The sequence below is a fragment of the Malaclemys terrapin genome, chromosome 2 (genome assembly GCF_027887155.1).
Source record: "Malaclemys terrapin pileata isolate rMalTer1 chromosome 2, rMalTer1.hap1, whole genome shotgun sequence".
Taxonomy (NCBI): domain Eukaryota; kingdom Metazoa; phylum Chordata; order Testudines; family Emydidae; genus Malaclemys; species Malaclemys terrapin.
In genome coordinates, this window is record NC_071506.1 from 243,365,422 (window position 1) to 243,388,022 (window position 22,601).

A 22,601-nucleotide genomic window follows, 5' to 3' on the forward strand; every position below is an offset into this window, starting at 1 on the left:
AGAAGTACTTATTTATGTTTGTGGGAGTAACATGGATTTATATAGTGGCACTATGATATTTTCTGTCTTGTTATCTATCCCTTGCCTAACGGTTCCATTTTGGTCTAGGTGAAGCCCATCCTTCCTGTGTAGGCACCTTCTTTTCCAAAAAATTCTCGAGTTCCTAATAAACCTAAATCCCTCCTCTGAACACTATTGTCTCATTCACACATTAATGCAGTTCTGCCTCTCTAACAGGCTGTGTGTGTGGAACTGGAAGCATTTCAGAGAATGCTACCACGGAGGTCCTGAACTTTAATCACTTACCTAGCAGCCCAAATTTGGCCTCCTACCTTTCACCATGTCATGGATACCTACATGTACCACAACCACCAGCTCCTCCCCAGCACTTGGTGGAAGTGTATCTAGAGGTTTCCAGAGGTCCACAACCTTCACATCAGGCAGGAAATTCACCAGGCAGTTCTCCCAGCCATCACAAACCCAACTACCTATTGCTATTACCTGGCTCTTCCTAATAACTGGGGCCCCGTCCCTCAGATGGGTATCCTCAGTGGGAGAGGATACCATGACATCACCCAGAAGAAGTGTCCCAACTATGAGATAATTTCTCTCCACTCCAGTTTAATGTTCTCCTTCCCCAAGACCTTCATCCTCCTCAACAGCACAGAGGTTGTCAAACTGGGCTAGGACTGCACTTCTGTGTCCCTGCAAGTCTCCTCTAAGGACCTCTTTGTCTCCCTTAATTCCTCCAGTTCAGCCACTCTGGTCTCAAGAATCTGTACTCAGGCTGTGAGACCCATGAGTTGCTTGCAGCAAATGCATACATAAGCAACCTGCCCATATGGCAGGTAATCGTACATGCTGCGTTCAGAGCAATAAACTGAATAGTCCCCACTGTGTTGCTGGACTTCTGCCTCCCCCCCCCCCCTTTTTTTTTTTTAAACTCTTGAGGAGTTGGGAGGGGTTGAGCAGGAGACAAGGGGTTGGCCTATGTTTAGATTATGTTTGTTACCCTAACAATGTTAGGCGTATCTGCCTCCCACGCGCCTTCTCTAAACTCCCTCGTAAAACTCTCCTGTTTGCTAGCTTCTCTTGTTGCTTAGGAGCTAGCTTTTTAAATCCCAGCTCTCCCTGACCTAGCCCTGCCCCCTTGTCAGGGGATTCTAACGGCATTAGGGATCAAAGAACAGCATACTAGAGCCTCGTTAATAAACCCTCAGCCTAGCCTATCATGAGTATTTAAATTAAGCAACAATAACTCGGAATGTGAAATGCGTGAATCACCTCATTGAATAGAGAAAGTTACTATACCTTAAACAACTGAAATGGGTTCTGACAAGACTGATAGGTCAACATTTTAACCCATCATCTAAACATTTCACTTTCTCACCATTAAATTTCACAGACCTGGAACTGAATTTCAAAGACACAGAAAGAGCTAGAGGATGGAAGAGAAGGACAGCGAGACACAGCACAACCAGGATGTTTACATAAGCGTACATCACAACAATAACAACAGAGCCAACACTCAACATTCAAAGTCCACATCTGTGGCGTGCACATGCTCTTGTTTCACCTACAGTAATAGGCGCATTGGTAACATAATTAAGGCACACACACAAATGACGAAAGTGGGCTTAGAAATACGTTCTATTTGGAAGTGTTCTTTTGAGATCCCCATATCCATCAGCCTTTTCACAGTGAAGGCTACAGAGTTAATATCTCATCTCCTTGGACAGATCCCCAGAAGATCTCTCTCTATGAGAAGGAAGGATTCAGATTGATTTCCACTGCTCAGCTGCTACTCAAATAAACACATAAAAACCAGAAAGAAATCCAATGACAGTAGAATTTTCCCTTATTTTTTGTGGGGTATACTGCTGGGTCAGAAGAGATCTCTTCCTCCAGAGCATACCAAAATGACTTAGAAATGTTTACAGTTTATTTCTTAGAATGGCCAGTGATGTATTAAATATTTACTATTTTATAAAACTCAAGAAGCTTTCTTTTTTAATTGCCCCCTGCCATAATGTGTTCATTTTGAAATAAGATAGGGTGAATTATACTGATTCAAGTGCAGCCTCTCAACAAAGGTTTCAAACAACAATTGTGCTAAGACCATTTATGTCCATCTTATAATACAAATCCTTCTGGCATCCTGTATTCAACAAATTTAAAGTAAGAAAGTAAGAACAAATTCATATTATCGACTATTAACTATTTTGCTCTGTAGCATAATTTACGATTGAAAAGTGATCTGACACATAGTTACATAACATGACAATTAAAACACATAACTCCATTATTACATTGCGTCTGCCAGCATCCTCCAATCCCACGCAACAACGATGCACTTATGTTACAATTTAAGACTACTTCCTGAAAACTCCCAAATGTATACTCATCAGCTGCCTTTTACTTAAGTCAAATGGACATATTTGAAGGTCAAGACCTAATTGATCTCACTATCAAACTTTTCTTGATAGTCAACCTCAATTTAAACTTTTTTTAATTTTATCCCAATAATTCAGTTATTAGTAGAGCTGGTTAGCATATTTTCAATTAAATAAAATGTCAAAACAAAAACTTTTCCAGGGATCTATCAGTTTTGACAAAGTTTTCACTGGGAAGGTTTTTTGACAGACAGACTCACTCTTGAACCTGGATCGCTCACATTCCAAACCAGTGCCCAAACCGCCAGATTACACCCATATACCTCTTCCCAAAAAGGGTCAGGCTTGATCTGAATAGACCAACATTGAAACAAATCCATAGTCACAAAAATGTTCAAAAGGTTTTGGCTTCATTCCAATGCAGAATAAAGCCACATTTTGAAACCTTGAAAACTACCGTGAAATGCATCCGAAGAAGTGGGCTGTAGTCCACGAAAGCTTATGCTCTAATAAATTTGTTAGTCTCTAAGGTGCCACAAGTACTCCTGTTCTTCTTTTTACCGTGAAATGGAATTTTTGTCCTCTGGTCACTTCTTGTTATTAGCCCTTGTACCACCAGACCGAGGCACGTATTACGATGACTCCACTTAGTCCCTTAGCCTGAAAAGACATAAATCTTTCAGAGGCCTGAGTCTTCCACATACAACATATTCCTCATAGGGACAGGAAAAGGAATCTCCCAGTTATCCACACACCAGACAGAATATTGGCAGATCAGTATGTAACTGCATTACAAAACAGAGTAAGAATGTGCAAACTCTTTTTTTCGGGCCTTAAAACTTGCACCAGAATACCAAAATGGCACACAGACCATTTCAAGTTTCTGCCTTGAACCACAACAGCTGATCAAACAAAAGGTTGCAACACCTGTTCTAGTGGGGAGAGGATTCCCTACCACCATCATTACCACCACCTTCACTCTCAATGAAACCTGAACCATTCTTGATAAACTTGCCAAAACACACACACACACATTCATTCTTGGCATAGAAGGGAACCTGTCAAATTTCAGCTCATACTGTAAAGTTTAAGCCACTGAAAATGACCTTTTAGAATGGATATGACTTATGCAACATTATTTGCAGGTGTTGTTACACCAATCATGCAAGTACCTATTCCCACCACTGATCACAATAGCTCCAGGAACAGTGATAGCAACAGAGGCAGAATGCCAGATTCAGACCCCACCAGAATGATTACCAACCCTGACGCATGAAACCACTGTCAATAAGTCTGGCGGCACGAGTTGCTGCCAAACTCTCCTCCACTGGGGAGCCAGTGCAGCCCTAAAGGTAAGTACTGGTGACTGGGGAGGAGAGGGAATAACTACCAGAATTATGGGGGTGGGGAGAGGGAGGAAGAAAGTCCCCCTCAGCCTATTTCCCATAGAACCCCTGGCAGAAATTGAAGAGGTCACTTGAAAAAATGAGGACTCCCTGCCCTTCCCGCCCACCCACACCAGAAGAAAGGAGCACCCTGAGGGTGACTCTAATGGAATGCACAATTGCACATCCCTTCTGACTTCTGCTAGTTTAACCCAGAGACTACTGTTTCCTTGCTGTGTGATATAAGCACTTCACATGGGCCTCTTTCACTGCTGTATTGTATGTTGCTATCCAATATCTTTGATCAGTCTCTCTCACTATTACCAGGCTTCTCGTTTCTAAAGCAAGTGCATATAATGTTTTCCCCCAGATGCATTATTTTGCATTATTCCAAGCTGCTTGTTTCCTACTTGTGTTTTAACCTGCCTAAGACCTTTTTTTTTTTTTTTTTTTTTTTTGGTCGGACCAGTTTGGGACGATCCTCCTCTCTTATGACCTATTATCCTATAGGCCCAGATTCAGCAACCTTCAGCTGAGACAACACAAAATCAGGCCTTCAGAATGAGATTCTTCATCTATGTTTAGAAAGGTGGGTTTGATACAGATCTAACTGCAACCCTATCCAGGGCTTTGGAGCTGCTCCATGCTCCAGCTCCGCTCCAAAGGGTCCCTATCTTTTGTCTATGGTCATTTACCAAGTTTTCAGGCCAGGAAAATATTATACTTACAATGCTTATTCTAACCACCTTACTGGGCATTGCTCAAGTATGTAGGCTCAACAGAACAACCACCACATGTCACTATCATCTAAAAATCGCTGAACTTGCATGAAATAATCAGGCAAAACCAAGCCAAATTTTGTATAAATTTCAGTCTTCCAAATATGCCCAGCCTACCTAAGATGGCAAAAGATGACAAAACTTTTCATATCACAAGTTCTTCCCAAGACACAGAAATCCCACTCTTTCCTAGGTCCCAGGTGCAGAGGGCTCATTGGCAATTAATCACATTTAAGCAGGTGTTCCCTATTCCTAGATTCTACAAAGAGATACTCTCCAACCTTGGGAGTGAAGAAACAGATAACTTGTATAGTTAGTATACCCCCACACACACATACACACCTCCTTAAGAGTGAGAGCATGGGGATGCTTCTACTTCCATAAGCCAGACGCTGCCCTCCGGAAGGACAAAGATACCCCATGCAATCAGAACCCTTCTCTTCCAGGGAACCTTGGCAGCTCCTTATGTCAAAAGTCACTTTAAAAAAAAATCCTATTTCACTATATTTTGTGAAATTATATAGTTTTCCTCATTACCATTCTACCATTACTTTTTCCATATACTGCAGTCAAATTAATCTTCCTCTCCATTTGCTGCAGATCTGCTCTTACACTACATCCCTTTTCACTCTTCAAACTCAACCTCTAGACACTCATTCTGGTGCACAAGGTCACAAGACTAACCTACTTTATACCAACAAAATATTGCTCATGTGTAAAAATCAATATTCCACTATATAGAGAAAAAAAAACCCAACAGTGAAGTAAAGTAGACTGCTGTCTATATTTCCTTCCATTGGCAGGATTATTTCAAGATCAAGAAGCTTGGATGACTACACCCACTAAAAGAGGTCCAATACTCAACGTATGCCTTTCACGATCTCAAAAATAGAGCAAAATACCCAAACATAATTGAAATGCAGAAATACAATTGTTTTAACCTCCTTAGTGAAAGTTGTTAGCAAAAGGAGGAATTACGTTAGGCTGTGCCACATACCTTCTTTTTATTTATATTTTAGGCTAGGTAATTGATAGAAGCGGTTGTGATGAGCCTGAAGGGGATTACTTAAACTTTTTGCTGTCATTAACTGTTAATACAGAACAAGAACTGATGACAGGTTTTCAAGTACATAAAAAGTTGTTACAAGCAGGAGGGAGAAAAATTGTTCTCATAACCTCTAAGGATAAAACAAGAAGCAATGGGCTTAAATTGCAGCAAGGGTGGTTTAGGTTGGACATTAGGAAAAACTTCCTGTCAGGGTGGTTAAGCACTGGAATAAATTGCCTAGGGAGGTTGTGGAATCTCCATCACTGGAGATTTTCAAGAGCAGGTTAGATAAACATCTGTCAGGGATGGTCTAGATAACACACAGTCCTGCCATGAGTGCAGGGGACTGGACTAGATGACCTCTCAAGATACCTTCCAGTCCTATGATTACCTACATACACACACTTTTCTTTTGCAAAATGTCACCCAAAAATAAGGAGGGGACAGGTATTGACAATTATGTCACACCTATCTCTTCTGTGTGTATTTGGGGACAAAAGAAAAGATTCTCATTTATTTTCCTCCCCATGAGCCTTCTCTTGCTAACACTTCAGCAATCCATATACAGATGCTTCCCGGGTGACGCAAACCCGATTTACGCAAATCCGCATTTATGGAAAAAGTTCCCTAAATTCCTTAAGCTAGAAAGGTTTTTTTGTTTGTTTATTTTTTAAAGCGTAATTGTCGGAAATACGTTCCCGACTTACGCAAAATTTGAGTTAGGCAAGGCATTCCGGAACGGAACGCTTGTGTAAGTCAGGGAGCATCTTTACTGATCAGCCAGACTCCCTTAAAGACTTCTTTAAAAAAATATATTACTCTTGCCACATACACACTGAATTCACCCGGAGCATGTGCAGAAACAGTCCCATTTGTACAAATGGAAACCCAAACACATAAGAAACACTGTCAAGCTGTATATGAGGCCTCCTCCACAGGTGGTATGTGCAATTTGCTTTCCTTTAAGCTTTGAAAGTGCTTCATACTTAACAGGTGGATTTTATTCCTTCCAAATTCAAGATCTAGTTTAAGGCAAGTTATTAATAAAGCATGTTCTTCTTTATTACGTGGATTGCATTTAAAAACAACAAGAACATCCTGTCAGTTTTATTATAAACAATTCAGCCTCCTACAGAGACCAGAAGCAAAGCAGCAAAATGTGCCAGATTTCTAATACAACCGAAGGACTCAGGCTATGTCCATACTACAAGCTAGGGAAATGATTCCCAACTTGCACAGACATTCTTGCACTTGCTCTCATCTGAGCTAACACACTAAGGGTATGTCTAAACTACCCACTGGATTGGCGGGCAGCGATCAATCCAGCGGGGGTCAATTTATCGCGTCTAATATTGACAAGGGTCAATTTATTGCATTTAGAGAAGTGAAGACACTGCGGTGAGTAGATCTAAGTACGTCGACTTCAGCTACGTGAAGTTGCGTAACTTAGAGCAAACCCCCTCCCGCCCCCCCGCCCCCCCGTGTAGGCCGGGCCTTAGAACAGTACTGGAGCTGCAGTAGCATGGGCAGCAGTGACATGTGCTAGCAGCCCCAGGTACGTAACCAGAGGTTCAGGTAGGTCTGTGCACAGGGCAGTTAGCACATATCACTGCTGCCCACGCTACCTTAGCTAGGCTAGTATGTTTAGCTTTGCTAGCTCAGATGAGAGCTAGTGAGAGTACGTCTACACAAGCTGGGAATCACACCCCTAGCTTGTATAGATACAGCCCAAGTTTAACCACCATACTTACCAGCAAACAGCTGCAATTCACTTACAGGTGATCCACGTTCTAACACTAACTGGACAGCTGTTGTGGATGGGACCCATCTGTGCCAGAGCCATGTTCTAAACACTATCGTATCTTAGCCTTGGCTCTAAGCTAGAGATTCCTTTAGTGTTCTAACAAAGCTTGACCTGCCTACATTGCCTCTACTTCAGAGCTATTTAAGACTCTTATTCATGGGTACAAAGCCTGAACAAACTGGACAAAACAAATTTGGCCCCAGGGCTGCTGGAACAATTTGTATAGTGCTGAGATCCATTGAACCAAACTGTAAACCCTGTATATGACGGAAACCACTTCCAGGCAGGTGTGGCAGATACCCAGCCCAGTACCCTACTCCCCGCACTCCTAGTTCCAGCACCTATGTTGGCCCTATCTGATTTAGGAGGAGATAAAGTCTGAACCAATGAAATGGCAAGCACCTACTGCTTCCTCGCTCATTTCTTTCTGGATCAGGCCATTGTATAGTGTGGTACCTTCAGTTCAAACCAAAAACATAACCACTACCTATGCAGTACCAAGGTCATTATTATCCAAGTCCTTACTCTCTGAATAGAATACAGAAATAGCCAGAAACTTAAGGTTATTTCATGGAAAGTAAGAGATGCTGCTATTTACTTCCATTTAGGTGGTTAGAAGGAAATGACTTGGGATTTGCATAATCACAGATTACATTACCGGCAATTTCTCACACTAATAAATCCTGTGCTCCAGGATAACACGCTGTCTGAACCCCATTTCCACCACAAGCAAAGCATCACCAATCACCACATGTCTGCACTGGTCTTGCAAATTCAGAGTCTTAAATCATATTGTATATTTTGTACCCTACACAATTTGGCTCTACTGTGTTGGTGCCGCCACTTGTACAAAAACTGATTTGTAAATAGTTTCCTAAAGCAGGATTAATCATAGCTTCAGGTCTAACCGGAGCATACTATTTATTCAGCCAATACAAGGACCCAACAGGACCATGTCCTGTATGACGGGTTCCCTCAAAAGATATTCAGATTATATCTTTTATAGAAATATATATTTACTGTTTATAATAAAAACCACTAATGGTTCAGTTCTGTAAAGCATTTTCTCTCTACATAACATAATGCAAACTTTGTATAAAATAGGTTTATAGAAACAAGCATTCAGCCCAAGGCCTTCTGTAAAAAACTCATCTGGTAGTCATTAGGGAGGTGAAAAGATACTCAGATTATATGCATGTACACATACGCACACTAATATGATAAAGCAAAAGTTATTTTTAACTTTAGTGAGAAATCTGTAGCAATTAAACATATCTGGATTAAGTAAGGTACAAAGATATTTAACCTACCTCATCAAGGCTGCTATCTTCTTTCTTTAAGGCTATAAAAAAAGAAAAAGAAAGAAATCATTATGTCATGCATTTCAATGAACATAAAATAATTAACTCCGTGAATAAAAAGAGAGGAAAAAAAACGTTTCCTGTAGTAACAGGAAAGAACAGACTGGCCTGAATAACAATTTTATAATCAAAATATCAAACTGTAAATTAAATGTAGAATTGCACAGCATGTATCTGAGAAATATTTTTCATAAATATGTAAATCAAGCTGTCCTCTCAGGTTAAGGAAAATAGGAGTCTACATTTTTTTTTACTTTAATTCCTATTGAGCATGAAAACACTTCAAGGAGAGTCTGACTGAACTGCAGAAAGCCATGTGTAAACCAGACCTATCACATACTCCATAATATATTCAGTTCATATAGAACTCAACATTTCCAATACAACAGAGGATGCATTGTGACTAGCAATCATTATACTCTTCTATGGTTTACATTAAGATGACAGCACAGATCTCACATATTATGTTAATGTTTATTGCATGCAGATATACTATCAACTAAAGTGAAGTCAAGATAGAAGAGAGATTTGGAGTGTGAAGCAGTGAGGCAAGGAGGAAAAAATGTTGCGAGCAGTTTTGCAGCTCTGACAGAGGCTAATCCATTTGAAGCGTTTTATTGAGCCTATTAGATACCTGTACAGAAATACAAACAAAGTTAATTTCTTCAGTTCGCTACTGGAATTACATCAGCCTGCAGGCTAACAGATATATTTAAGTTATGCACATATTGTGGTCACATCATCCAGAAACTGCGTTCTGAAATTAATGAAAAACCACTACCTCCATGAGTTTGCTCTTTGGTGACTACCCTGAACAGTTAAAATGAACCAAGCCATAGTACTGTTGGATTGGAGTATTTTTACACTGGCTTATATGTTTACAGTTAACAGTTGAATGGTGAGAATTGTAGAGGTTATGTGGCCCCAACATCTGGAACAATCTTCCTCTCCTCCTCCTCCACTTAGCGCTCACTTTCCTCAAAGTCATTCCCTCAAATCCTCTCCTCTTGGGTCTTGTATGGGTCACATTTTCACCAGTGTAGACATCTATTAGAGGGAGCAACAACGGAAGCTTCAGCTTAGATAGGGCTCAGGCATTTTACTACTACAGTGTCAGAATACACCGCCACTGTTTTGCCTGTGCTACAGTTTCTACCATTTCTACCACAGGTGGTGAATTACTGGCCTCATTTTTCCTAATGCAAATAAGGCCCAGAGGTCTTGTCCTTTATTTGCCTTTACATTGCAACTCATTGGGGAAGGGAACATGTCTTACTTAGAGCCTGAAAAGAGCCATTTAAATGTTAATCTTATTAACAAGAACTTGTCCAGATTTCACACTAAGTAATAGTTCTGGTGTTTTGCTGAGTAGTTTGGGGAGTACACTGTACATTGTGTATCAGGTATATTTTTTTTCATTGTAATTAAATAAGGACTGGAGTATGGACAAAAAGTTTATACATTGCAGAACTGCCAACACCACATGTTCAAATATCTTGAGCCAGGACCCAAAAAACCATGAGATTAGGAGAAAAAAAAATTATATACACACACACATATATATATATATATATATATATATATACACACACACACACACACACACACACACACACTTTCCGCTCTTTTAATTTAATTTTGGGTTTTGAGCCTTCAGGGGGGACTTTAGTCATATTTTTAAAAAGTCGGTGGAGAAAAACTTGACAAAATGAATTTGAATTCTCATGTAATCACAGGATTACAGGTACAGGGGCTTCAACAAAAACACCAAATATTACAAGTCTCATAACTGAATCATGGGCTGGCAAGCAACACTAATAATGTTGCTTGTATTATGCTTAGGGTTGCCAACTTTCTAATCACACAAACACCCTTGCCCCGACCCTTAACCAAGGCTCCGCCCCTGTGCTGCCCCTTCCCCGAGGCCCCATCCCCGCTCACTCCATCCTCCCTCCCTCTGTCGCTCACACTCACTCACTTGCTCATTTTCACTGGGCTGGGGCAGGACATTGGGATGCAGGAGTGGGTGAAGGCTCCGGCTGGGGGTGCGGGTTCCAGGATAGGGCCAGAAATGAGGAGTTCAGGGTGCGGGAGGGGGCTCTGGGCTGGGGCAGGAGGTTGGGGTGTGGGCTCCAGCTGCGAGTGTGGGCTCTGTGGTGGGGCCAGGGATGAGGGGTTTGGGGTGCAGGATGCGGCTCCAGGCTGGGACAAGGGGTTGGGGCACAGGAGAGGGTGCGGGCTCCAGGAGGGAGATTGGGTGCAGAAGGGGACTAAGGGCTGGGGAACAGGAAGGGGGTGAGAGGTGCAGGCTCCGGGAATTGCTTACTTCAGGCAGCTTCCCAGAAGCGGCGACATGTCCCTGGGCTCCAAGGTGAAGGCACAGCCAGGATGGTGTGCGCCGCCCCCACAACTCCCATTGGCTGGGACCTGCAGCCAACGAGAGCTGCAGAGCCAACACTTGGGACGGGAGGAAGTACACGGAGCCCCCTGGCTGAGCCTCTGCCTAGGAGCCAAGGGACATATTGCTGCTTCCGAGGAGCTGCACGGAGCCAGGCAGGGAGCCAGCCTTCGCCCTGCTGCTCTGCCAGCCAGACTTTTAACGGCTCAGTCAGCAATGCTGACTGAAGCCACCAAGGTCCCTTTCAACCGGATGTTTCAGTCAAAAACCAGACACCTGGCAACCCTAGTTATGCTGTAGTCTTGATATTTTTCTAGCTTGTCTTTACCTTTAATTGTATTTTAAACTTTGACTGAAGTGGATATTTAAGAATTGTTATACAGAGAAATCAAAACATGAGGATTTTCTTAGCCAGTAAAACTAAAACCCTTGTCAATTCTCAGTTTGAGAGTGAAATTTTAATGAATAAATAGCTATCTGACCTAGGGTTGCCAGGCATCCGGTTTTCAACCGGAACACCTGGTCAAAAAGGGATCCTGGCAGCTTCGGTCAGCACTGCTGACCGGGTTGCTAGAAGTCCAGTCGGCAACGGAGCGGTGCTAAGGCAGGCTCCCTACCTGCCCTGGCTCCGCACACCTCCCGGAAGTGGCGAGCACGTCCAGCTTCTAGGCACAAGGGCAGCCAGGGGGCTCTGCACGCTGCCCCAGCCCCAAGCGCCTGATCCGCAGCTCCCATTGGCCAGGAACCGCAGCCAATGGAAGCCGTGGGGATGGCGCCTGCAGGCAGAGCACCCTGGCCCCTCTGCATAGGAGCCAGACATGCCAGCGGCTTCTAGGAGCCGCCTGAAGTAAGCGTCGCCCGGCTGGAGCCCGCACCTTGAACCCTCCCACATCCAACCCCCTGCCCCAGTCCAGAGCCCCCTCCATTTCTGGCCCCACCCCAGGGCCCGCACCCCCCACCCACACCCCAACCCCCTGCCCCAGCCTGGTGAAAGTGAGTGAGGGTGGGGGAGAGCGAGCGACGGAGGGAGGTGGGGATGAAGTGAGTGGGGGCCTTGGAGAAGGGGCAGGGCAGACGTGGGGCCTCAGGGAAGGGGCGGGCCAAGGGTGTTTGGTTTTGTGCAATTAGAAAGTTGGCAACTTGGGAATAGCAGCGTTGGTAAGAGTGCTTTAGAGCATGCCACCTTATGTAAGCTGGCTCAATGCCTTGCGATTCACCCCCCTACTTTAAGCACACCTTTAATTATTAATTTATGCATCTCACAGTTATTTCATCTTGATACATATTTAATCATCAATCCTCATATGATGTTAAAATACTAATGACACAATGATTTGACTTGATTCTTTTAAACAACTGATTAGCATACTGTATAGTCTATTAATTTAAGTGGATTCCACATTTTTCCTTATCAAACCAAGGAACTACGACTTTGTTCATAGAGGGTCAAATTAGTTTGCCAAGCCAGAGACAGCGACAAAACTGTCAATAGAAATCTATTTCTTTAAGGAAACTAAGCATTATTTAACTATTTACATTTCTTAGAATATCATGAAGAATATTACAAATACACTTACCAAAAAATTGTAATAAATTTTACAACCAAGATGTCCTTTCTCCTGGTAGAATGTTTCTGATATTTCAGATGGACCAGGCAGCGTATTCAGAATTTTTGCACTGAACAACAACTAGCAGTTGTGCAACTGATTTAAGAACACGGAGTTCAGCATACAAACAGTATGCATTTCAATATACCGCAGATCTACATTGTCCGCCAGTAGACTACAAATGGCAGTTCTTGTAGGATGAAAGTTGAGGGAAGGACAACTTGGCATTAGACATTTTTCAGAACAACGAAATAATTACTCTAAAGCGGGTACGCTAGAGAGTCTGGGCCAGATCACAGCTACCGAGGGTGGGGAAAGGCAGCATAGCCAGATCTATGCCACCCGCTGAGAGTCCCCAGAGGCAGTGGCTGAAGAGCACTGTGTTGCAATGATCCCAACTCACATACTGGCTCCCGAGACTGCTCTGACTTGTGCAGGGTCTAAAGCTGTCCCTGGATGTGACCTGAGGATCAGGGGAGCATAAAGATGGTTTTAAGGCTCCACCCCTTACCAGGTGCACCAAGCAGAGCTCTGACGCACCCAAGGATCGGGGTCTCTATATAACTACTATCACCACTAAAAATGAAATATTTGCATTAATATATTTAAATTTTTTCTTCTGAGCAACAGCTGATCCCTGTTTAATGTATTTTGCACACTGCAAAGCACCACAAAGTCATAGTGGTGCATCTACAACAATACAATCGAAAAAACAAAGACATCTTGAAGACATCCCCTCCTGCCCCCCAAGATTCAAGGGGCTCTGCTAACAATATTAACAGTTACGCATACTAACATCAAAAATCAGTGAATGAGGACCTCAGATTTATATACACAGTTCTTATCAGCCAGGGCTGTTTGATATGACAAACTCTCTCTGATAACTGGGAATTAGGGCTTTATAGTATGAAAACTATTATGTTTGGTGACTAGTTTCTGGAGAGTAGTTAGCCCTATACCAATAATATCTATTAAAGAAAAAAAGCTTTCAGTATTATACTGGTTTTCTAAGAACAACTATACATTATGCTTTCACTGCTTTAGTGGGTTATGGTATGTGTCATTAACTCCTGAGTTCAAACACAGTTTAAACATTTTATAATTTTTCACACAGTTACCCTCACCGTGCTACTATACATTTAACCCTGTTATCCAAAAATACCATCCAGAGCCCATGAAGAAACTACAGTGAAAAACAAGAAAGGGAAGACTGTTCTTTTCACCTATCAAAAATGTTCTTTAGAATACACATGCCACACCAGGAATTCAGCCTATGTTTGGGAAGCTGAAGGATTCCAGAATGAAAAAGAACCCAGATTAGAGCAACATGAATATGTTATTAACAGTTTGATCTCACTAGGAAATTGCCAGAAAAAGGTGTAAGGCCACAAACAACAAAAGCCATTAAACTAACTGTTAAAGCTCCTTCTTGGGGTGACCAGATAGCAAGTGTGAAAAATTGGGACAGCGGGTGGGGGGTAATAGGCACCTATGTAAGAAAAAGCCCCAAGTACCTGGACTGTCCCTATAAAATCAGGACATCTGGTCACCCTACTCCTTCTAGAGCTGTTTTGCTTTCCTCTCCCTAGCCTCAAAGTAGGAGTTAAGAATGTAAGTCTTAAACTTTGAATTTCCTGGTACATTGGTTAAAGTTATTTAAACATAGAGGGGTTTTTTGTGTATGGTCATGGGTCACATGGGAGTGACTATGTCCAAACCCCGTGCTGGTATATTAGAATGTTTTTCCTATAAATGGCATGATTAGAAGAAGGCCAAAACATCAGACCTGCTGCATGTGGAACAATTTCACTAGCAAGGATTGGATTTTAACAACAAAATTACCTAAATGCACTTCTACCCTGTGGAGCACTCTGCGCTACTGTAAACAGAACTTAACTTTTGCATCAAAAACCAGGTCAAAGAGCCCAAGGGAACCAAAGGGTCCTTTTATTTATTACTGAAAGAGAAATGGAGAGATGAAGTTGCAATATATCTTATACTCAAGAACATGGAAAAGCAGTAAGTGTAAACTCCAAAACAGATGTAATTCAGGTATAAAATGTGTGACAGTTCAAGTCACCATTACACGAAGAAAGACCTGGGTTTTAGAGTAAGCTCACATGCCCCTAATGCTGATGCCAACCCAAAGAATCAATGTATGATAATGCACATACAAGTAGTCACTGTCCTTATAATACCCATTACTGTTGCCAAAGCATTTTATTAGTAGACTTGGGTCTTTGTACATTTAATTTATTTGGACCAAGATTTTTTTTTTTTTTTCTCAAAAGGTTCTAAATTTAAGCTCCTCACTAAGGCCTGATCCAAAGCCCAATAAACTCAACTGGAGTCTTTCTACTGAATTCGGTGAACTCTGGACCAGATTCAATGGATTTGTCCGCACTACATTGTTAACCCGTGGTGACAATTGCTGGACCCGGGCCCGATCTCACAGCTGTGCTAAGATGTCCATACTTCACCAAACAGACTGACGGGGTATACAGCCTGAGCTGCATCACACTATAAAATGACGGGGCTTGGACTCAAGTCACAGCACGTCCGCCTGATGTTCAGAAGACTTCAGTGGAAATAAAACTTTTGGGAGTTAGGTTCCTTGGGCCCTGATCCTGCAAAAGACTTGGAGTCAATGGGACTTCTCACAATACATTAAGTTAAGCATGTGCTTAAGTCTTTGCAGGATCAGGGCTTTATTTAAGAGGCTAACTTTAGACACTCATTTTAAAAAACCAAACTTAGTCTTGGTTTCTTAAAAAGCAAAACTTCCATGGTTATATATTTTAACTATTATCTACTTGATCAAACAGGTCCACCGAATACATAATTATGCTTTTTATTTTTAAAAAAGCATATTACTAGCTCTGGACACACTATTTTCATATGTGGAGACAAGGATTTATTTCGGGGATGTAAATATTTGCTCCAAACTTGGAACTTAACATTCATCCTGGCATCATTTTCTCCTTTATAAATATGAATGTTACAGGAAGACAAAGGAAAGTTGTCTGAATTCAGATGCTTTCTTCCACTTAAAAGCCTGCAGTTCTTAAATATTAGGGTTTGTAAGGAGTTGATTTGCAATGGTGAACTAGTCAATCTTGTTATCATACATACATCAAAAATTACGCCACCAGTACACAGTATAGCGTCCTCTTGATGCAACTGTAGTAGATTCACATGACGAGGACACTACTTGCCACATTCTCTCCTACATTCAGGCCACTTCCCACTGCACTACTGGCACACAGAAACTTTAAAACTAGCATAGCCAGCCACAACGGGATCAGCCCACTGTGTTGGAATCCTCTGGTGGGACAGTGAATAATGGCTCTGACCCTACCCCCATCTCTACAGTCGGGGTAAGAGGCATGACAAGGGGAATTAGGTGCGTCTGCACCCAGTGATCCGAGGCTGCCGCTCAGGGCCATTGGCAAACAGAGTAATTTAGAGCAGCCAGGGGCCCATTCTAGTGCTCAGCAGCTCTGAATTATGGGAGAACAAAGATAGCTTAAATTAAGACACTTTTGCATGCCTCCCAAGCTGCACTACTCCCCCTTTGGCTGCAGTCAATGACTACTTTTATGCTATTTGTGTGAACTAAAATGAGATACTAGTTGATTTAGACACCACACCAAAAATAATCACAGAAACGTAGGACTGGAAGAGACCTTGATAGGTCATCTAGTCCAGTTCCCTGCATTGACGCAAGACTAAATATTATTTAGACCAGTGGTTCTCAAACTTATTTGATTGGGCCCCCCTTCTTTGTGTTTGTACTTGGTATATGTACTTGGGGGGAGGGGTGTAAACGACACCCAGCTCTCAAGACAGAGCAGAGAGAAGCGGCTGCTGGCCAGGCGCCCAGCTCTGAAGGCAAGCATGCGCCAGCAGCAGGCAATGTGAAAAGTGATATTTGTCAATATCACTTTTCACAGCAGACTTCGTGCCCCATGGCCACCCTTGCTTCTGAGCTGCTGGTGCCACTCCCAGAGCCGCCGAGAGCTGGTTCAGGCCCCGGTGAAAAAAAATTTTCGGGCCCCCCAGCAAGGACGGACCAGCTAAACAGGACCGACCGAGGGCGGGGGGGGGGTGAGGAAGAGAGAGAAGCCGGGCCCCGGTAATTTGTACCGGCTTCCCCCGCTCTCATCGGCCCTGGCCACCCCAGAGGTGACAACCAGAGCCCTGCCACCTCCAGGTGAGGGATTGGGGTCGGGTTGAGAGAAGAGCCCAAGCCTGGGTGCCGGGGCTCCAGTTGTCAGTCTAGGGCAGCAGGGCTCCGGCTATCCTCTTTATCCCCACCTCCTGGTTATGCATGGCCCTTCTGCATAAGCCCCAGCCACCCAGGACCGATAGTCAGAGCTCTTAAAAAAAAAACGTAAAAAAAACAACAAGCATACAGCTCGCACGTCCCTTGGAAGGCCCACCCCATAGTTTGAGAACCGCTCATCTAGACCATCCGTGACAGGTGTTTGCCTAACCTGTTCTTAAATACCTCCAATAACAGAGATTCCACAACCTCCCAAGGTAATTTGTTCCAGTGCTTAACTACTCTTAGTTTTTCCTAATGTCTAACCTGAATTGCCTTGCTGCAATTTAAGCCCATTGCTTCTTTTCTTACCCTCAGTGGTTAAGAAGAACAATTTATCACCCTCCTCTTTATAGCAACCTTTTACGTACTTGAAGACTGTTGTCATGTCTTCGCCAGAATAAACCAACCCATTTTTTCCCCAGCTTTCTTCAGAGGTCATGTTTTCTAGACCTTTAATCATTTTTGTTGCTGCCCTTTGGACTTTCTCCAATCTTTCCTGAAGTGTGATGCTCAGGACTGGACACAGTACTCCAGCTGAGGCCTTATCAGGGCTGAGTAGAGCAGAATTACTACTTCTCCTGTCTTGCTTACAACACTCCTGCTAACACATCCCAGAATGATGTTTGCTTTTTTAGCAACAGTATTGCAATGTTGACTCCTATTTAGTTTGTGATCCATTTTAACCCCCAGATCTTTTTTCTGCAGTACTCCTTCCTAGGCAGTCATTTCCCATTTTGTATTTGTGCAATCAATTAGTACTTTGCATTTGTCCTTATTGAATTTCATCCCATTTATTTCAGACTATTTCTCCAGTTTGTCAAAATAATTTTGTATTCTAATTCTGTCCTCCAAAGCGCTTGCAACCCCTCCCGATTTGATATCATCTGCAAACTTTGTTAAGTGTACTTTCTATGCCATTATACAAATTATTTATTGAATAGAACTGGACCCAGACAGATCCCTACAGCAATGGTTCTCAAGCAGGGGTACGTGTACACCTCGGGATACTCAGAGGCCTTCCAGGGGGTACATCAACTCATCTAGTTATTTGTCTAGTTTTACAACAGGCTACATAAAAAGCGCTAGAAAATTCAGTACAAACTAAAATTTAATACAGACAATGACTTATTTATGCTGCTATATATACACATTGAAATGCAGGTACAATATTTATATTCCAATTGATTTATTTTATAATTATATGGTAAAAATGAGAAAGTAAGCAATTTTGCAGTAATAGCGTGCTGTGACACTTCTGTATTTTTATGTCAGATTTTGTAAGCAAGTAGTTTTTAAGTGAGGTGAAACTTGGGGGTACACGAGACAAATCAGACGCTTGAAAGTGGTACAGTAGTCTGGAAAGGTTCAGAGCCACTGCTCTACACGACCCCACTGGATATGCCCTTCCAGCTTGACTGTGAACTATTAATAACTGCTCTCAGAGTACAGTTTTCCAACCAGTTATGCACCCACTTTATAGTAGGTTCATCAAGTCTATATTTCCCTAGTTTGTTTATGAGAAGATCATATGAGATAGTATCAAAAACCTTACTAAAGTCGAGATATCTCATATCTGCTGCTTCCCCCCATGCAGAAGCCTTGTTATCCTGTCAAAGAAAGCTATTAGGTTGGTTTGACATGATTTGTTCTTGACAAATTCATGTTGACTGTTAGTTATTATCTTCTAGGTTCTTACAAACTGATTATTTACTCCACTGTCTTCAGGGTACCAAAGTTAAGCTGACAGGTCTACAATTCCCCGGGGTTGTCCTTATTCCCCTTTCTATAAAAGGGCAAATATAGTACCCTTTCCCAGTCCTCTGGGATCTCTCCTGTTCTCCATGAGCTCTCAAAAATAATTGCTAACAGCTTAGAGATCTCTTCAGCCAGTTCCTTAAGAATTCTAGGATGTATTTTATCAGGTCCTACTTACTTAAAGGCACCCAACATGCTTAAGTAACTCTTAATTTGTTGTTTCCCTATTGTAGCCTCAGATCCTACTCCATTAACACTGATGTTCACTATGTCAGTTGTCCAATCACTGCTAACCTTTCTGGTGAAAACAAAAAAAAGCATTCAACCCTTGGTCATTGCTGTGTTTTCTGTTATTGTCTTTCCCTCCTTATTGATTAATGGACCTACCCTGTCCTTGGTCGTCTTCTTGCCTCTAACATCTTTGTAAAATGTTTTCGGCATTTATGCACCAAGCTAGTTTAATCACGTTTTGTGTCTTGGCCTTTCTAATTTTGTCCCAACGTGCTTGTGTTGTTTTTATGCATTGTGCCAAAGACATAAAATGTCAATTTGAATGAAAAATATTAAAGTGTGGAGAACAATGGCAAAGAGTTCCAAGAAGATCAGTAAATAATTTTTAAGGCAAAACAACCTGATGCCAAAAAGAAAATTGGATAGTAATACCAGGAGATGATAAGGTCAGCAATACGAAGTATAACATGCTATCTCAACACGTTTTACATCAGCAAGAGAATGACAGGATTTAACAGCAAGAGATGACGGACAGACTTCTTTTGTCTAGCCTCCTAACCATCACTGCTCAGCTATCATCATCTGCTTTCCGACCTCATGCCTCAGCCTTAAGGGGATGTTGTCTGGTGGTGTATTTTTTAATAAACATTTTACCTGTTGTAGAGGTAAACAACATTAAAAGTAATTTACTTTTCTACTAGATGTGCTTTTTTTTTTTTTGGTCTAGATTTCTCACTGAAAGCAGACTAGTCAATTTTAATTTTATTTTCAGTCAATTCAATTTCAGGTTCATGCTGTAGCATCTGAGTTTCAGAAGCTACTGAGAAATCTTTGTTAGTCTTCAAACATTATCTATAGGAACACACTATAGGGACACTAGGAACACACATTATCTATAGGAACACACGTTATCTAAAGGAACACTGCTATAATTTTGCAGTTTTGTAAAACACAATGTATAACAGTTTTGTAAAGCACAATGGTACTAGATAAGTAGGTAGACAGGCAGAAAGAATCTTTACTTATACAGCACAATTTCAGTTTAGTGTCTGTCAGACAAACTGCATCCCAAATTACTTTGCAGAGCTAAATAATATATTTACAGAGATAAAATTAAAGCAGAGGGAGAGAGAAATTAGGAGATAGAGGCCTGAGAAAAGATGGCATGAGGTAGGCTGAGGCAAGGAGGTACAAGAAAGCTAACACTCATAACTAAATCTGATGGTGTCAGAAAGTAATTCTACCAGTTCCATGCCACTTCCTTTTGTCACGTGTGTTACAAGACGTCCTCAAATACTGTAGGGAAACAGACAAGTGATGCCAATGGCCTGGATTGACCCCACAAGCCCCTTCCAGGTCTGCTCACTTATTAGTCAGACCTCTCTCTCCTTGTAGGCAGTTGTTGTAGCCCTGTTGGTCCTAGGATGTTAAAAAAACAAGGTGCGTAATATCTTTTATTGGAGCAACCAGAAGCACTCTGTGTAGCTCCAAAGTTGGTCTCTTCCACCAACAGAAGTTAATCCCATAAAAGACATTAGCTCTATACATCCCTCTGGTTAGTTTCATTACAAAAGGAGGGGCTGGAGTTCACAGCTGTGACTCTTTAGGGATGAAAGGCCAAGTCCAGCAGCCCCCAGTAGGCTAAACTCCCTGGGATGTGATCGCACCCCTACCCCCCGCTCCAGATGTCTCCTGCCAAGGGGACGGGTGCACCGTGGGCGTGGGCAGCACGCGTGGATGCCAGGATGTTCCCAGAGGCGCCGGGGCAGGCGGTGCAGGGGGCAGAGGCGGCGGCTGGGGACCCGACTCACCTATTCGGCTGAAACTCTCCGACAAAGTTCTCCGCAACTTTTTCATCCTGCTGCTTTTCTCGGCGGACTGCGCGTCCAGCATAGCACACAGCTCGGCGGCGCCGGCCAAGCGCAGGGGGAGGGAGGAGCCCGATCGCCCGGCGCCCCCCGCCGCGGGACCCCCCTTCCCCACCGCCGCTCACACCGCCGGGGAGGGAGCGCGACGTAGTGCCCAGGGCAGGCTCATCGCCTCCCGTCGGGGCTCCGGAGCCAGCCCTGGTGGGGCGCAGCCGGGGAGAGCAGCACGGAGCGGCTGGGGGTGTCCCGAGGCGCGCGGGGGAAGGGGGCAGCCCTGCCCGGGTGCCGCCGGCTGCTCGGACCCGCCCCGGTTAGCGCAGCAGCAGCGGCCGTGTCCCCGCCAGCTCCGAGCCGAGCGGCAACTCCAGCAGCCTCCGCTGTGCCGCCCTCCCCCGCCTGCCCGCCCCGCTCCGCCCCCGCCCGCCTCGCTGATTGGCCGGGAGAGCGCCGTGGCTGGGGCCCGGTGGCCCTTGGGGGCGAGTGCTGGCCGGCAAGGGCGGGGCTGGGGTCCAGGCGGCTGGGTGCGGGGGGGCGTTGGTGGGACCAGCCTGCTGCGTGTAGAAGAGGGGGGGTTGGTGGGACCAGGCTGTGGAGGGGGGGTGCAGGCTGATGGCTGCAACCAAGGGGGTGGGGTTAGTCGGTCCAGGCTGCTGGATGCAAGGGGGGGCTGGTGGGTCCAGTCTGGGGGGGGGGCGGTCCAGGGTGCAGAAAGTGGGGGGTTAGGGGTCCAGGCTGATGGGTGCAGGGGGGTGGTTGGTGGGGCCAGGCTGGTGGCTGCGGGGGGCGAGGGGGTTGGTGTGATCAGGGTGCTGGGTGGGGGAGTTGGTGGGTCCAGGAGGGTGGTTGCATCAAGGAGCTGGTGCTGAGGAGAGGGGGTAGTGGATTTAAGAGACCTTACATAGGACTGTGGCTCTTCTCACCCCGAAGGCTGTGGACAAAAGAGGATGGACGGGGCCCTCTGGTCTGTCCGCTGTTTGTTTGATCTTCCTTCCAGTGACTTTAACAGGGCAGACCATAAGGGAGATCCCACTTTTTACCACAGCTCATGCCGTCAAAGATTCAGAACATCACTGATTTGTACATTAAACCCAAGGCAAAACAATTTGTAGATCTCCTGCTACTAATTATCACTGTCGCATGAATGTATTCTGTAGGGATTGAATGGGCAACAAATACCGATTACTCATTAGGATTACTATACACCGCACCACCCTACTGCACTGTGATCTAGAGCACATACACAAAGCAGACTTAAGCCAGGGGAGAGTGAATGCCAAGCAGTCAAGAGTTCACTTCAAACAGCAGTGGTTTGCAATGTTTACACAAAAGAGGAGGCTGAGGCTTAGCTGGAGTAAAAGAGTGAGATCTCACCACCCAGTATGCCTTGTCTCCACTTCCTACCAGCTGCACCCTTGGGACAGTTAACCTAGGCATTCTGGAGAAATGCAATTGATGTAGGAGTCAAAGATGGAGAAGAGCATCTTGTATACCTTGTCTAGCGTAGGTTTAAAGGGGTACTGTTACCTAACATCTATTTACTAATGGTTTAAAAGGATAGTATGGACAAGGCACACTGACTCTTGAAGTCCAAACATGGCTCACCATCAGCCCCAAGATTTTAAAACACAGCCAGATAACACAGCTT

At 43.7% G+C, this 22,601-nt stretch overlaps 1 protein-coding gene across 1 annotated transcript in view; it reads right to left on the bottom strand.

The window, feature by feature from the left end:
• CDK14 (cyclin dependent kinase 14) overlaps positions 1 to 21,306 on the bottom strand; it is a 482,473-nt gene extending 461,167 nt beyond the window's left edge. Inside the window, exons 1-2 of the mRNA XM_054020506.1 lie at positions 20,900 to 21,306; positions 8,720 to 8,751 (exon numbers count right to left, since the gene is read on the bottom strand). Of these exons, the coding sequence (XP_053876481.1) occupies positions 8,720 to 8,751; positions 20,900 to 20,981 (114 nt within the window). The 5' untranslated portion in view covers positions 20,982 to 21,306. The remainder of the gene's footprint in view (positions 1 to 8,719; positions 8,752 to 20,899) is intronic.
• Positions 21,307 to 22,601: the final 1,295 nt, after the last annotated feature.